General features: G+C 42.0%; 1 protein-coding gene across 3 annotated transcripts in view; it reads right to left on the reverse strand.

Moving 5' to 3' along the window:
- negr1 (neuronal growth regulator 1) overlaps nt 1-16782 on the reverse strand; it is a 165761-nt gene that overhangs the window by 37673 nt on the left and 111306 nt on the right. For 2 of the 3 annotated variants that reach the window (XM_031756232.2, XM_039599138.1), the window contains exons 5-7: nt 14436-14556; nt 12359-12507; nt 1188-1229 (exon numbers count right to left, since the gene is read on the reverse strand). In XM_031756232.2, the coding sequence (XP_031612092.1) occupies nt 1188-1229; nt 12359-12507; nt 14436-14556 (312 nt within the window). The remainder of the gene's footprint in view (nt 1-1187; nt 1230-12358; nt 12508-14435; nt 14557-16782) is intronic. The other variant, XM_031756233.2, reaches the window with a different exon arrangement.

Raw genomic sequence — 16782 nt, forward strand, 5'->3', positions numbered from 1 at the left:
CTTGTTATCTGACAGAATCTCCATGGATAATTATATTTGGCTCAGACAGACAGGTAGAGAATGTCATCTTTCCACAGAGCCGGGTGAAAAGTCACGAGAAACGCCTAGGAGATAAATCGTGCAATACGAATCCTCGCGTGTGATTACAGTACGGTATCTACTGTAAGTGCAGGTGCATTTGAGCATGTCAGAATATTTCAGAATGTTTTCATTTCAGCGTCTACAATGCGCATCTGTGCCAGAGAAAGCTTTTAGTGCCAGTGTGCTTCTGTGCACATGAGCAGAATTAAGCAAAAAAATAAATAAATAACCACCATGAGAGATTACATTCTGCGACTTGCTTAAAACCATTAGAGAGGGAGAAGAGACGGCCAGGCAGAGGGGATTATTCCAGGCTGGAACGTGGAAGCAGCGGAATACAGTGAGGAGGGGGAAATAAGGGCGACGTCGACAGTGTAGCACTGACAACAGCACTAGCAGGAGATCAGGTTAAAGAGGGTGGCACGGCGCCAGCGGACTATTTTAAAGAACAGAGAGAGAAAGTACGGGGAAATGACAGGAATATTAAGAGTGAAAAAGAAAGAGGGGTAGTTTCCCCTTTTTTCCCTTTGGAATGGGAGAAGAAAACTACAAGCGCAGCACAGATTCCATCTTGCAAACAACAAACCAACCACAGGCCCTTCACCACCGACGGTGTACTGCCTTTGATGTATACTACATTTAGCGAGTGCCGGGGAGCAGGAGAGTGTTGTTGAGAGAAAGAGAGAAAGAAGCCATCAGCATTATGAAAAGCATCAGACCCAACGGAATATGGAGCAGCCACTTGATGACGCTATTTGATCCAAGTGGGGGTGCTGGTGGGGGAGGCGGGGTTGTAATGGCAGAAAAAAGGGGGCGGGGTAGTGTGATGGCACAGGCTGCAAGAAGTATAATGTAGCCAGACTGAAGAAGCCAAAAAAAAAAAAAAACAATTACCAAAAAATAAAAATCCCCAAAAGAAAAGATTAAAAAAAGAATAAATGCAAATATAGAGTATAAAAGACATACAGTGAAGCTGTACACCCAGCAGGCATTCCAGCCAGCCAACTGAAATAGATCGAGATGGAGGAGCGGTTTTCAGCTCAGGTTAGTATGAGGCAGCGGATCACGTTGCTGATTTGGTGTACAGCATGGTGACATATACTGACCTGGGCTTGAGACAGCACTAGTGGTGGTGGGTTCAATAATTGCTACAGGGGAGGAGAGGGGGGGGAGAGGGAAGGGGAGGGAAAGAGGACATTCATGTATTATTAACAGAATGGAGACATAAAAAAATAAAAATTTAAAAAATAAAATTAAATAATAATAATAATAATAATAATAATAATAATTATGCATGCAAGGACAAAAAAGGACAGGGAATGACGACAAATCCTCTCCGTGCATTAAGGAGCGATGGCTATGGCGAGATGCAACCTCCTCGTGCTCATGAAAAGCACCTTTTTCCCCCAGTTGCCTCAGATTTGCATGAATTGCTGCTAAGACAGAAAAAAGAACAAGGGCGAAGCCAGCAGCCGGAGCCAGTCCGAAACCCTGAAGGGATTTTGTGACCTGGCGAAAAGTCTTCATTTCTCTTCAGGTATACTCGGCCACCTGCACTTAGTGGGGGTAGTTTTTCAGTAGCAACATTTGGCTTAATTCTTTCTCTCCAAATCGTGTTTGGAGAAGGCGCTAAAGAATGAGCAAAAACAATGGGAACCTTCCTCTGAGGGAGGAACTCAATCTTGAATAGCTTTCAGGCTGATGGAATTATGTAACATCCAGTGTGGTAATCTACACAACTAGCTTGTGCTCTTTAAGTATATATGACACATAAATCGTTGTACTTGCGTCACATATGCAGCAAAGAACCCCCCCCCTTCCCACGGAGATCTCGTATCAACACTCAACAATCACCTTGCCGACTAAATTGGTACGAAGATATCAGTGTAATGCAAACATTGCTGCCCATTTGATCTAAGTAACATAGCTGTTTGGTAAACAAGCACTCACTTTGTGCAGTGACTCACTTGAGAGCAGAATCTGAAATGCGTAGCAAAAATCAAAGCTGTTCTTACCATAAGGGCTAAACTCAAAGCGGTACAGGAGTCGGCATCGCTATCATGTGTTTTTCGCACATGATAGGCTATAAAAGAATTTAGACTTCCCGCAAAGGTGCTACGTAGGATACAAGCCACCTTCCTCCTAAAAGGCTTCATGAGAGCAGAGGAGCTTAAATGTCACAAGAGAAACCATAGCAGCCACGATTACGCCTTAAAAACATTCACACGAGGAATACAATGACTTTATGTCGTTCCACCGGTGCCGCGCCAAGGCCGCGCGATAGTGCAGAGGCTACTTAGTCTCTCCATTTTAATCCATTTACACGGGAACTCAATATGGGCACTTCACCTGCGGGGTAAAAGAGGGTACGCTGTAGTCCCCACCATGCTCTCAATCTGTGGTCTGTGTTGCTTTTCTGAAGCGCTCAAACAAGTGTGTAATCACTGTGTTACTCTTTTACCGAGCCACTGTTATGCCAACAACAATAAAACATTTGCTTTCACGTCGTTTCATCATTCTATTTGAGGTGGAAATTGTGCAAGAATCAGTATTCATACGTGAAATGATATGCCTTTTTCCCTCGGTATATTGGTGAGGAAATGGTCGAATTCATCTTTTCTTCCACAAATGTTTCCACTTTAAGTAGTCCTGGGGGACCCGGTATGTGAAGAGAGTTTCTTTTCAGTTCTTCAAACAGCCAGCCGGGTGCTATCTGATTAATACTTGAGCATGGATTCACCACTGAATCATTTCATGAGCTCTCAAGACACTCCTCCATTACTGTGGAACATATCTTTTGACATGCAATCTCTTCCTCGTAGCTCCACGCCGACTTGGAGTTTCTCTCTCGTTCAGGAGAGCGACGCATCATTTCACGTACTGTATATGCCGGCCGGCCTCTCGCGCAGCTTGCTCCTTTTGCGAGATAAAACACATTAGTTTTCACAGCTATTTTATTTCATGGATTGCTATTCTCTTTGTTCTTTGTAGAAGGGATAATGCGAGAGATTTATCTGACTCGATTTGAAGGAACCAGTGTTCACAGAGAGCCCAGCTCAGACTTTTAGCTCATTACAAGCATAAGGAGAAGTTAATACTAAAACTGAACGCATCCGTTTTAGCTCTGTGGGCTCGGGTTGCACACAGACAGCTATTGCAAAGATACTTCCTGGAGTTTTCCCCTGCATGAGATGTGTTCAGAGTTAGATTCTTAACAAAGCAGGCAGATATCTCAAAGAAACACAAAATGTCTTTGGCATGCGAGTTTGTGCCAACATCCGAGTTTATAAAGTCACATTTCAGAGCCAACAATCTCAAAACTCATTAATTACTGGCTGGGTCAATAAAACTTATCACTAATCCTATTAAACCTCCATGGATAAAATATGGCGTGTTTGTGCAATGCAGCAGTAAAAATCTTACTTAGAGCCATAAAATATAGGAACTTGGATATAGCCCGAGCCATTGTAAGTGTCCAATTTATCTTCGCTGCTCCATTTGAGAGCATTATCAAGGTATTTTTCATGCAGGGACACATGCCTGCATGAACATCTTCCTCACTTATTCCTCCATGATGATGGAATGGTCCGTTTTTAAGGCTGTGCTCATTTGCAAGCCGCCCAATTAAGTATTCGCCCTTGTTCATTTTTAATGGCGGCAAGTGTGTGTGGGTACACACTCGGATCGCTCATCCAGGGATGAATGTCCATAAAGTGCTTTGTGCCTCCTATAGGAGTCGGCAATGGTGGGTGGGGTGTTGTCGGGAATAAGCTCCGCTGCCTGCTGGGCTTCAGCACCAAACATCATCGCAGTGCAACTGGAAAATGTTAATGGCTTTTATGATTGCCTAAATATGGAAATGCAGGCATTCAAAATACAGGTAAATGGTGCAACACTCTAAGGGCGCTTTTGGGGAAAATAAAGCGTATGGCAGCCTCGCCACGTTAAAGTTATTCAGTGTCTTTTTCATATGTGCGTGTTCTAAAAATGCCCCCAAATTATGTCGCGCTGCTTCTATTCAACAGTTTTAATGCTGGAAAACAATCAGCGGTCCAATATTGCCAGGGCACGCTTCTGTTTTCTAACCAATGCGGACAAATATAAAAGAGGAGTCATTTTAAACAAGGATAAATAAACCTGGCTGAAGCACAATGCGCCGCAGCCATCCAATCCCCGCGTGGACTCGGTATTATTCCCCTGCGTTTCAGGCTGTAATCACACACCCACATTTCAGGTTTCACCTTTCACTCACATTTTCCTGCATCTCTGCTCCGTGACTCAGGTACAATCACAGGGTGCGTGAGCGAACGACATCATCGACAACAATGGCCGACGAGGAGACGTGTCAAAATGACACCTACACATGCAGTGATTGATAAGTGTGACAAATGAACACAACATTCATTAACCAACTAGCCAGCAGTGTCTCTCCTGCCTGAGGGAGGCTGAGCAGTGACACAGAGAGAGGAAGAGTAACTCTTTTTCTTCTCCATCAGTCTCTTCCGATTACTGCTCAAAAGGTGGGAGGGGGGAGCAGGTGGGGTGGGAGGAAATGAAGGCAGAGGTATAGGCGGAGAAAATCTCCTTCAGGGCTAAGCCGAGGTGGGCTGGGGGATAAGAGCTTGACCAATTAAGCTGGAGGACTCCTCAGAAAATTGGAGTGAGCAGCCTCAGTCTTTTCACCGAAGTTCACTTCCATCTAGCACATGAAATGGGAAGTTGAAATAGGGATTGCCAGCTTGGTGATTGTTATACCTCGGCTAAAATCATAAAGCGTGTGTCTGTGTGTGTGTGTGTGTGTGTGTGTGTGCGCAGTGTACACACAGTGCTCATGTGTATGTGCAGTAACAGGCTGTCAGAAACCACCTGCAATGATGTTTGGCTTTTTTAAAAATAATTATAGGTCCACAAACGATCATGAACATTTTTGTAAAAAACAGTTACACAATTAGATTTGATTGAAAATCTTCTGCTGTCTGACGGAGCTGTCAGTGAATGAGGGGGAGGGAGGGAGTGCTGACGAAGCTCAACTCACTTAATAAACACATAAATAAACATAAACATACATGAATGATGTCTTATTCAAAACAACAATCATAATTAACACACAAGGAGGGCGTACGGGAAGGTAAAGGGTGCTGCGGCTGTTAGCGGTGTGGCTGTCAGAGGAACAATGATCAGGCTCACGCTCTAATATCTGTGCTGTGCACCTGAATTACTATAAACTACTGCAAAATGAGCCAATCACTGAAAGAGCCAATTACTGTAAGACATATAAGAGCTGGTGTCAATCAGCCAATCCAGATTGATTACAGCTCTCTGCCAGAACTAATTCCATGTTTCATTCATTTCATCAAGTGCCGGAGAGAGATCCGAGTCAAGGAAGTGAACGTTTACAGCTAAAGGTTATACAGTTAGGTGTGGAGGAAGAAAGGTTCGGCTGTTTGAGGGCGCTGTCAATGGACCCGAACAGCGATGAGGATTCTGCTGCGACCGCAAATCCCCAATAACTACATTACTGTGACGAGCACGCTGTCGCCTGAGAAGGAGTTTAGACAACACGCTGGCTGCTCGCTGATAATCATGCAGCAGGATACTGATTCAAGTGAAACATTTTAAACTATACATGAGTGGCTGCGGCGAGTGTGCACTTTTTATCTGACATATTACTCGGAAATATTGATTACTTGCAAATTAACATACGGTAGGATCCTAATGACATCTCGAGCTAAAATATAAATACACTATGGATCCCATATACAGTAACAGCTCACGGAAAAGCACCAAAACTACAAGTGGAAAACGACTAATTCCACCAATACCAATTTATTGAGTATACTCCAATTATAACTGGATAACAGCAACAAGGCAAGCACTGTGACATGATCCTATTTTTTAATAACACCATTTCAAATGAACACAAAGACCGGAACTCAATATATATTTGTCTCCATGGCGCAACAGCAAACTGAGCAGCCACCGGCACGAAAATCGACGCATGCATTTAAATGCCAATAATTCATGCTCATTATAAATTAAAGAGCAACAGCAGAGCAATGAAACTAACCCAACAGACAAACAGCCATAGCATACTAACATTATAGAGGAAACAAAGACATACACTGAAGGAAAACATGCTAAGAGTGAATAAAGGCTCCTGAGGTCACCCTGTCAGCGTGGGCATGGTGACCTCAGGAAATGCTGTGGCTTCAGATGCTGACTGACAGCCGCGCGGTGATAAACTATTTACTCCTTAATTAACTTGTCCAAGATGAGAAGCACGGATCGTGACAGGTCAGCCAGTTCTGGCAAACGTTAATGGGAATATCTATCATTTTTGTGTTGTCCTTTTCCCAAACAAACCCCACTCACACTTTTCTCGACGAATCTCCTCACAGCGCAACGTTGACGACTGCCTTAAATTTCTTTCAGTAATGAAAAGAGCGTCGAACGAGCGCATCGATCTGGTTTTAAACTCCGCAGGTTTCACTTTATAAGTTTTGCCGAAAGCTGAACCCTCATTAACTACGATTACGTTTCTGTTGTATGCACACTGCAGTTCAATTTGCTACAGAGTGATATGGAAAACACAGCAAAGCTACTGAGAGAGAGTTTCAGTCTTATGATTAAATCCCACTGACTGATAATGAATCAGTGCAAACTGAACCTGTGCGAGCTCGGATTCGTCTGTAATCACTGAACACATTTCAACTGAAAACATACAGAAGGACAAAAAGTTATTTCGGGGTTTTTCTATGCATCATTCATAACAATTATCCAGTCCAATTCATCACACCTTTGTAGCTTAACAATTGCTTAGAAGTACAGACAATTGTGACGAGTGCTGTTTCACTTTAATATTTGTTCATTCACTGATGACACTGGACATTGTGGTATTCACAAAGTATGAAAAGATTTACACACACACACACAGAAGCACTGCAGAGTGGTGACAAAGAGGCTATATGCTTTCTTTCTGCTCCACAGAACCCAGTTTGTGTTTTACCACAGCTTTTTAACACAAGCTTAAAGTGGTACTTAGCTCAAAGAGATCACAATCCCTGACTAATGGTTTAAAAGCACAAAAACCAAAACGCTCTGACATAACTGGCAGAATAGAGCAGACAGTGAGGAAACACAGCACCCAACTCGTATCAGAAAAAACCCAGGCGTTAGTCAGAGCCTACCATGTCGAAACCGAGACGAGATCAGAATGCAAATTCTGCTTTTCATCCCTATTTGATTTGAAACAGAAACCCAACTATCTGTCTTCCACTGGCTGCTCTGAATTGAAGGCAAATGTGTTTACTTTCTCTGAGAGTAGGCTTTGCAGAGTCACAGTTCATCTCATCAGCGATAATGGCAAACCTTTCCTGGATTGATTTAAAGTGACTCTGTAAGGTTAAGACAAAAAGGATTTACACCACTGACAGATAAGGACCTTTCAGCTTTAAATTCTTGACAACAGAGCAATGACACTGAGCCCTGAAATCTTCTGTATTGTACTTTATCTTCTCTTTTTTTTTACCCAGCATTGAGAATACTTTTTGATTAGGGATAACCCTCACTTCACAGTGCAGTGCAAACAACCACAGAGACAGCTGTACATGACCATAAATATCCCCCCACACGTTGTTCTTCTACTTACAATTCACCTCACTATACATGATGCTCAGTCTAATATGCATACCCCTTTCCCCCCTTGCTCATCAATAGCTATTGACTGGTTCAAAAATAGCAATCCAAAGTCACCCGTGGTGAAATCTCACCTCTGGGTTTTGTTATTTGCGTCAACGTAGCGATGAGGTGCGCTGCGGCGACTGCTTGCCATTTCTCATTAAGAGCGACATCGGAAATGGCCTCTCTTCTAGATCACGAGAGACAAAGGGAGGGGCAAGACTCTGTGTCTGCCTGTGTGTGTTTCTCACTGAGAGGAAGAGAATGATAGAAAGGAAGATGAGCGACAAGAGTCGCGGAAAGGGGGGAAAAAGAGTGAGAGAACGAGATAAGAGAATCAGACGGACAAAGCCACGATAGAACGACAGACAAAGAAATAAAGAGATGGAATGGAAGACGGGGAGAAGTTGGGGGTGGCAGCACAGGAAGCTGCCTCCTCTTTCTATTCCGAGGGTTTCTTCACCGCTCTGCCTTTGAGGCCTCGCTAGTGTCACATTAAGATCATCCATTTGAGAATCTGAGACAAGCCTTTGATGTTCTTTGTGCATACACAAACAGGAGAGTGGAGTGCTCCTTTGACAATTGCCAACTCTACAGAAATATCTTTTTGTAGTCTGAGTCTCTGGCCTGCTAGGGACAATGTTATCATCAGAGAGTGCAGTGCAAACTAGTGAATAATTTAATTTACCTGTTCATATTTCATCACTGAATATATTAAATAGATTTTTTCCCACCGCTCTCACTGTAAAACATCGAGAAAACTATGTTCCCCAGTCCTACGATGTCACTGCTTTTTTTTAATCTCTTTTTTTGTCCCTCAGTTGGGCAAAATAATGGAAGAGTGTAAGAAAAACTCAAACACCCACCAAGAAGTAGGGAGAACTCACGAAGACGTTCCTGAATGCATGTATTGTAGACAGATATTTCATAAAAGAAGTGTCTTGCTCTTTCAGGAATGAAAGAGGTTGAAAAGCAATTCACAGAGATTTAAAAATATGTGCGTTCGGCAAGTGGAGTCATCAAACATGTCGGAATTTTTCCTGAAAGTTTGCTTATAATGGATTTCTTTCCTGGAAATAAAAAAAAAGGCATGATGCAAACCTCTAAACAGAGAATCAAAAAGCCTCATGTTGCTTGTTCATTAAACAATCGACAGACCTCGCCTTTTAAGCACTACACTGGCAAATAAGCCTTAGGGCATTTTAAGAACTTTTATCTTTTTTTGGATAAATTCTGTGTATTGAGCAGTCTGACAAAATGGGCCAATTATACTTCAATGATCAATGAAGAACTTCACTTAGGTCTATAATAAATGAACTGATGGCTCACTTCACCTGATCTATACCTTGACTCTCGCTGCCCTCGGCTCCAGTCAGTAGACATCATGACTGTGATAAAGATTTTTTTTTTTGTTTAGAAACTTTCAAAACTATGAAAGATTATCATCGTCAAACAACCTCATCCAACCTTTATGAATCAATGTTTTCTCATACAGAACCAAGAATTGCAAACTTACTAATCTGGCCAGGAAACCTGTCAAAGATCATCTCAACAACCATCAGTTGCAAGGGAAATGTGTATTTCCTGACTGCTTCAGAGTGGTTGCTGGAGGTTGCTGGCAGTCACTGTGAAATCGATTGCTAAAGCCCCTTTCACACAGGCCTACAGATCACTCAGTGGCCCCCCGGTAACTATGAAGGGTCATGAGGGAAATGTATGTTTTCTGCAACTTTGGCAAGTGGTTGGTGGATATTGCTGGCTGTTGCTAGGTAAAACTGGTTGCTAAGCAGTATTTGGTGTTTCACCAAAAACCTCCTTGCTTTGGTCAGTGGCACATTGCCACAGTTGCCAGTAGTTTGCATGGAAGATGCCGACATGTCTGCAAACACTTGGCAACCACTCACAGCGCACTAAATATGAAAAGTGCAGTTAAAACTGGAAACGGAGAAGGTTCGCCTTCAAAGTAAAAGTTGGGCTTTTTGAAGTCTTTGCGTTGCATTTTTTTCAAATGTCAAGAACGCCCACAGACAAGTCGGTGTCTTCATGCTATGTGTGCAGTAGTAGCAGTATGCTGCACAAGAAGGCTTTTCGTGCAGCACCTTCTTTGCAATTGATTTCACCAAGTGACAGCCAGCAACGTAGCATTATTATTACTTTTTTCTCATTTAGTAAAATCCTTCAGTATTTTTTCTGCATGCACATTAACCTCATTCAGATACACATATGTTATGTTTTTATTAGTTTTTTTTTTACTTAAAGCGTTAAAAATCATAACTATCAGCAGTATCAACACATCACACTCCTTCCAAACCTTATCCAGTGTGCCTATTATTTTCCATTTTTAAGTGCAGTGACACCACTGCGCTATATTTTGTCAAAACATGAACAGATGGTATAATATAAACGTATGACTTGTATATTATACTCTGCCTCCTGGACAAGATTAGGCCCGGCATCTTTATGTGCTAGAAGATCTCTATTCAAACACGGAGCTTTACAAAGATGAGACATAAAACAATACAATGATAGTCTACCACAAAAATGCTTTTCCACAGTCCCCAAACAAGAGCTGCTTCGACTGGACTAGTCATTATTAGAAGCCTTTCACTCACATGCTCGTTAACACAACACACGTTGTACGCCTTCTTATATTTTCCTATATTTCAGTTCTGAGCCGCGGCTCATGGCACGCACAGATCAGATTTCAAAAAGCTGATTATGGTCAGACATTTTTAAAGTTCAATTTTGAAGATTGCTGTTTGAGAAAACTTTGATCTTGAGCCACAGCATCCTTGGGTCCAGTGCTTCTCTACTATTGGTGTATGTGTGTGTGTGTGTGTGTGTGTGTGTGTGTGTGTGTGTGTGTGTGTGTGTGTGTGTGTGTGTGTGTGTGTGTGTGTGTGTGTGTGTGTGTGAATTGTAAGGCACTTTGTAGAACCACTAAGGCAGGGATTATACTCGGTTGCGGGAACCGTCATGGAGAGCTGCAGACACCACAGATGAGTAGCCATTCTTGTTATACTTCTTTGAAGTCTGCTTGAAGTGCACCTGAAGGATATATGCATTGGTGTGTTGTAGTGTAATGTGTCAATGGGTGTCACAGAAAATTGGTAGGCATGTGCACGTCGGCACGGAGCTTTGCGCTCGAAATTTACATCGCTTGGACCCGGTGAACCCTGGCATACTCACAAAAGCAGAACTATAATACACCATTCAGGTTTAACAGGTGCTATAGGTGTGCGTTACACTTACTATGCAAGAAAAATGTAGAGTTTTTAGTAGAGTTTGTTCTTCTTTCATAAACTGTATATCAAATAATAAGTTAGGCCTAGTTTACTGAATGAACTGCTTAGAATGTGTGTTTTACTTTTTTTCAGTCGGGATATTTTCTCTGATTTAAAAAAAAATCTCACATTGAGATTGAGCACATTGATCGTTTGTTCTAAATAAAGCTATGACACATAAGCCAAACTGAGGATGTGCAGAATTGTTACAGCCCAAATTATCTGGCAGCACTTGTTTCAAGTGTGCATTTTCTCAAATAATGTACTTGTTTCCTGTATTTGCTGAATATAGTGATGAATGAGATCACAGGTTATGATTTGGCTGTATAACAGCTTTTGATCCAGCGTTGTGTTTTTCTCCCCCTTCAATCTCCAGTTCCCTTTCATTAGTTGTTTCGAATGCTTAAGTAAGCAGGGGCCTGGGTAAGTGCTGGTCTGGGGTGAAAAAACAGACAGCCTTGTGTAAGCCTCTTCCTAGAAACACAGAGCCTCTCTCTCCAGCAGAAAGGTCTAAGGTTGTGTTCAGGCAGACAACAGCACTGAATGAAAAAGCAGAGCCACCTCATTTATTCATATGCAATATTGATTCAGTCAGGGTGGCAATGCTGAAGAGTTGTGCATGAAAGAATGAAAACTTGAGCTATAATATCACAGCTGAAGTATCTCTGCAGGGATGACTTCACTTATTTTGTGGACACATACTGATTTATTTATTTAAAAGAATACTTCTAACTATGAGAAATAAATGCAGTTTATCACTGATACAGCAGGAGTTTGGCCTCTGATATTTGGGTCTTTTTGGAACTCGGAAAGATTCCTTATGGGCTTTGAAAAACTGTGAAAGGGCTGACTCGGAGCCCTCTTTAAAATCTGAGTCATACTCCTACTTGGTATTCAACTTAGCAGGGTTGACCTGTGTTGCTGCCTTTGTAATTGTGATGCTGTTGCCTCAAAGCTAAATTTCTTTTTCAGGTGGTGTTTGTATCCAGTACACATGCAGATGTAGACTTAAAAAGCAGACGCACCAACCCACCCACACACACACACACACACACACAGGATGTCTAACAATAATAGACAACTGATTCACAAAGCCGATGTCTAGGAAATAATCTTTGTTTTATTACTGGTGATCTGTGGGCACCCACTTCCACTGGGGTTAAACCTTTTTTTTTTCTATAACAAGAAAATTGTAGCAAAAAAAAATGAAAACACTTTTGAGGGCAGAGAACCCCCACTGACATCCACAACACTTTTCCAACCCTCTGACTCTTCAGCACTCCAGTTATCCACAAGCAGGTAGAATGACAACTTACGATTGAGAGGCACGCTGGCATTAGCCGTCCCTAGCTTGTTGGAGGCGACGCACGTGTAGTTCCCGTAACGATCCTCTGTCATGTTGGTGACTGTGAGGACTGATCTGGAGCTGAGGCTCTTGATGTCGATGCCCTGACCCTTGATAATCCTGAAAAACAGAACACAATCACAACAAATGACGCTTTGATTTCTCTCCCCGAGCACAAAGTAACGGGGGTGGAAACGGCTAGAGTCAAGGACAGCGCAAATGTTTGTCATCTTTAGTGGATTTTCAGATTGTGTAGTGGCTCATCACTCTCTTCAACAGATCTATTTATCCCTTGGTCTGCCTTGGAGAGACGCTTTGAAGGACTGCGAGGAGAGAGAAATGACCCAGAGGTGAACCAGCTGGGTGCCACTTGACGTGTTGTTCATCGTTTTTGTTGCAGGTGCGGCCGGATTATAATAAATCCTACTACAGTTGTGCCTGGCATCTGTGCTAAGAAACTGACAAATGTTAAATTGTTTACTGTTGTGGGCGTGATGATCTTAAACAGCCTGTAGAGATTAAAATTCACTCAGCACGGGCATATGCTATGAATCCTGATTGTGGGATTTTTGTAGATGGTACAGCTTGTTTTCATCTCAGTGGTTGCCTGTACTGCTACAGATTCATATTTAACATATAAACCATAAAATCCTCCAGAGAGGAGACATACTTCTGTCCTGGCCTTGCTGTGCCCCCCCCATGATCTCGAGCTTGGCTCGACTCGCTTTGAGAGTCACTCTGGGTCGAAGCATTATGTGCGACCTTATGTCCAGCAAATATCCGCAAATCTGTTGTTCCCTCTCCCATGGCGATTTCCTCAAATGTTAGCTGAACATTCTCTGATAATCTCAGCATGTGTCTCACCTCTTTACTTCACCGTGAAACTAGTCAATGCTCTCCTCCGTCACGTTGAAAGAAACCTCCCCATAAACACTCAACCGCTTCCATCCGAGAGCGAAGGTGGCGATGCATCGAGAAAGATTTACTTGTAGAAGCCGCCACACGCCTTCCATTATCGACCAAATGAAAAGACATCTGCAGCAATGCTATAGCTGCATCAACACTCAAAATCAGGAGTGGGGCTCATTTCACATGCAGAGTAATTGGGCAGTGAAAAAGTCAGCGTTAATGCTGTACAGCAGCTACACGTGCTCCATGCTTGAGTCCTTATACTAATGTCCTGCTCATAATGAGGAGTAAATGAAGAAATCAACATTTAGCCATGTAAGAAGTCACAGAAAGAACAAGTCCTTGAATTAAGTAAAGACTAGAATCACACCAACTTGCCTCCTTAGCAATTTGAATAAATTGAATCCACCCTATAATTACAATTAGCACAGTGTGAGCTGATGATTGAAATTGTGCTCACCAGGAGTGGGTAAATGACGGGTAATAGGGGTAATTTGGTTTTTAAATTCAAGAACTGACACTTGAATCTAGACTGATTGATGTATGCGTCGCGAATGATTTAAGCCAGTTGCCAGCAAACATTTTATTAGGATGCAAGGTGAGGACAAGGCACAAATGACTCTCGCTGGAACATTTTTGTGCACTCTCCCCAGAGGCTGGATGGATGGCAGAACAAACAAATGCACTGTCTCTGGAAAAAAAAAAGCAAACAAGCAGAAGTAATATATTTTCTATCAAGTAAAGGTATGACCTAATAACACAAGCGTTATTGTCAAATGTCAGTGTGAACGATTGCAGTTAAAATTTGATATTTAGATGTGGACGTTAGACTTCCACGGGAAAAAAGTATTCCCGGGTAATCATAAGGATTTCTTTATATTTGTGTCTACCGGCCCATTTTTCATGGCGTGTTGACTTGTCATAGCAAGAAAAGGACACATGAAACTAATTTCGTTAACAATGCCTCAGCTCCATCACGAGTCATGCTGAAACGGCGTGCACAATACCACAGCCTTGTAAGTTCAGTTCAGTGATTCTCCTACTTTATTAATTACACATTTTAGTTCAATGATATGCAGAAGAAATCTGGTATAAAAAAAGGTCTATGCAGTATGCAGGGATAAACAATCCGGACTCACCTTTTTTCACCCTTGTACCACTCAAATGTTGGAGAAGGCACTGCAGCAGCCTCACATCTTAGCAGGGCTGTGCGTCCCAGACCGACTCCATGGCTCTTTATGTCGTGGATAGATGGGGCAACTGAAGAAAACAAAAAAAAAAAAAAGACATTTAGCAAGATTACCCACAACATTACCATGTGCCATTTGCATAAGAACACCAGTGAATGCTCTTATTTTGATGGCAAAGGGTGGCTGCACTTGAGAACTGCTGACACCCTGGTCAGTGCAGACATTGCGCGGTGTAAGCTCAACATTCAAAATCTACAAAGGCATATTTGGAGAGGAGAGAGGGCACCCATCCCCTGTGTTAGGAAACTCAAATAAATTGCACTGCATGGTGATAAATGGCTTAATGGAAGTTCAAAGACTCAATGGCAGAGGCAGGTTCAGTGAATGCAAAATCAGACTCCTTTCATGTGCTGAAGTGTGGTGTTAATCTCTTTGCCAGTGTCATGTAGGCAGCGATGGCTTTTAAAGCAACCCAGGCCTTCTCCACTTCAAGCAACAGAGCCTTGAAATAATGTAATATGTTTATGTTTTATAGAGTCAGTCAGTTTGGGTTTGGTAGATTTTTCCAGTCTGATGGTCTTTAAACTTGAAAGCACATGTTGCATTTTCTTGACACACTCAAAACGTTGTTGCATGTGTCAAAAGCTGTTTTCACTGATGCACTGCAGTCCTGGACGTTTCTAGACATCACCCTGTAGAGGTGCACGCATCATATATGATACACGTAGAGTTTTGTGAGTTTTCAAGACTTCTGCATCATCAGTAGGACCCCCCCTTAAAAAACAAAATAAATTGCACAACACATTTTTAAGCGATTAAAAAAAAGAAGCCAGTTGTAGCAAATACGATACAAAATATGAAATCATATATGGAAATTAGAATGTAAATCATTTTTAAACCAGTTTGTTAGATGGTTCAATAAATTCTCCATTTTAAAAAAATTTGAATTTTCTGGCAATTATTTCATATTTCAGGCTTTAAGGGGGTAATGCGATCCAGCTGTCCGGCACAGCTGGATCGAACATTAAATGGTCTTTAACCTACCAGGGTCCCCCAGTGCAAAGCTATGAGTGTAAGGCTGCCCGCTTATAGCAAAAATCCAGGTTATTTTGGTCAACGGTGCATGTGAATTTTTTAAGCAGCTGCAGGCAACCGTCAAAAAAAAAAAATACTTGGGCAGGTTCACCTTTGGAAGCCCTGCGAGTTCTGCTTCCTTGATATTGAGCTTTTTGACCAAAGAGTCTCCTTCAGTCGAAGGCTTGAGCTGAAACTAACCAGTGAGTCTGAGCTTTTAGGCGGTTGTAAAAGTGCACGGCTGTAACAGTGGGGAAAAAAGAAAAACAAAGGGGGGAGTGTAAGCATTTTATGCCAATTACTTTGTTTTCATATTAGGTGGAAGTCAAAATTATGACTGACATTAAAATCCAATTAATGGCCAAGCACAGTAAGTCCATGTGTAGGTAATTGTCGAGCGGATTCAAAGCAAGTGAGTGGGCGTGATGTGTCGGGACTCCTGAACTCCACTGCACATGCAAAGTAGGGTTACTGGGACTGAATCAATAATACAACTGTAACTGTACTGTGTACTGTGCTTTCTTATTTGGTATGTAAAACATTTAGATGAGCAATATAATATTCAAACAGCATTAGCTATTAGGTTTAGCTCAATGCATTTGACTCAATCAATTTTACCAAGTGGAGATCAAAGGGTAAAATTAATAGCCGACTCAGCAGATGAATGATTAAGATTGAATTATACTCTGCTTAATGTTATCATATTAATTCAATTAATGCTTAAACTGTGATGGGTAAATAAAATGACACCTTTAAAGGACTGGGGACAGCATTCCCAGCTGAATGCACACAGTGGCTTAAACCCACAGGTATTTTTATGACAGATTACCTTCATAGATCACCTGCTTCTTCACTGAACATCGAGGCAAAGAAACAGGAAAAACCAATCACACTATCACACAGAGCTCAATCTGACATTGTGTATTGTGTAAACTTGGCTTGACTTTCCAAAAGCCTGACAAACAATAAAACTGTTCTGAACAACCAAGCAGATGCACAGCCATTTCAGATACAAGACAGGGCAAAATTACTTTGTGTCACTCACACTGTTTCTGATTAAAAGCATATGATACATGGAAAACGCTTGCACTCTTTAGACCAGTCCTGCAGCTAGCAGTAAATTGCCCAGCCATGTTTGAAAGTAAGATGGGGACTATTTATATTCCTGACAATGAGCTTTAAAGAATGACCTGTCAGTCTGAGCTAAAGCCCCTTTCCAGTG

This window comes from Oreochromis aureus, linkage group 15 (assembly GCF_013358895.1).
Source record: "Oreochromis aureus strain Israel breed Guangdong linkage group 15, ZZ_aureus, whole genome shotgun sequence".
NCBI lineage: Eukaryota > Metazoa > Chordata > Actinopteri > Cichliformes > Cichlidae > Oreochromis > Oreochromis aureus.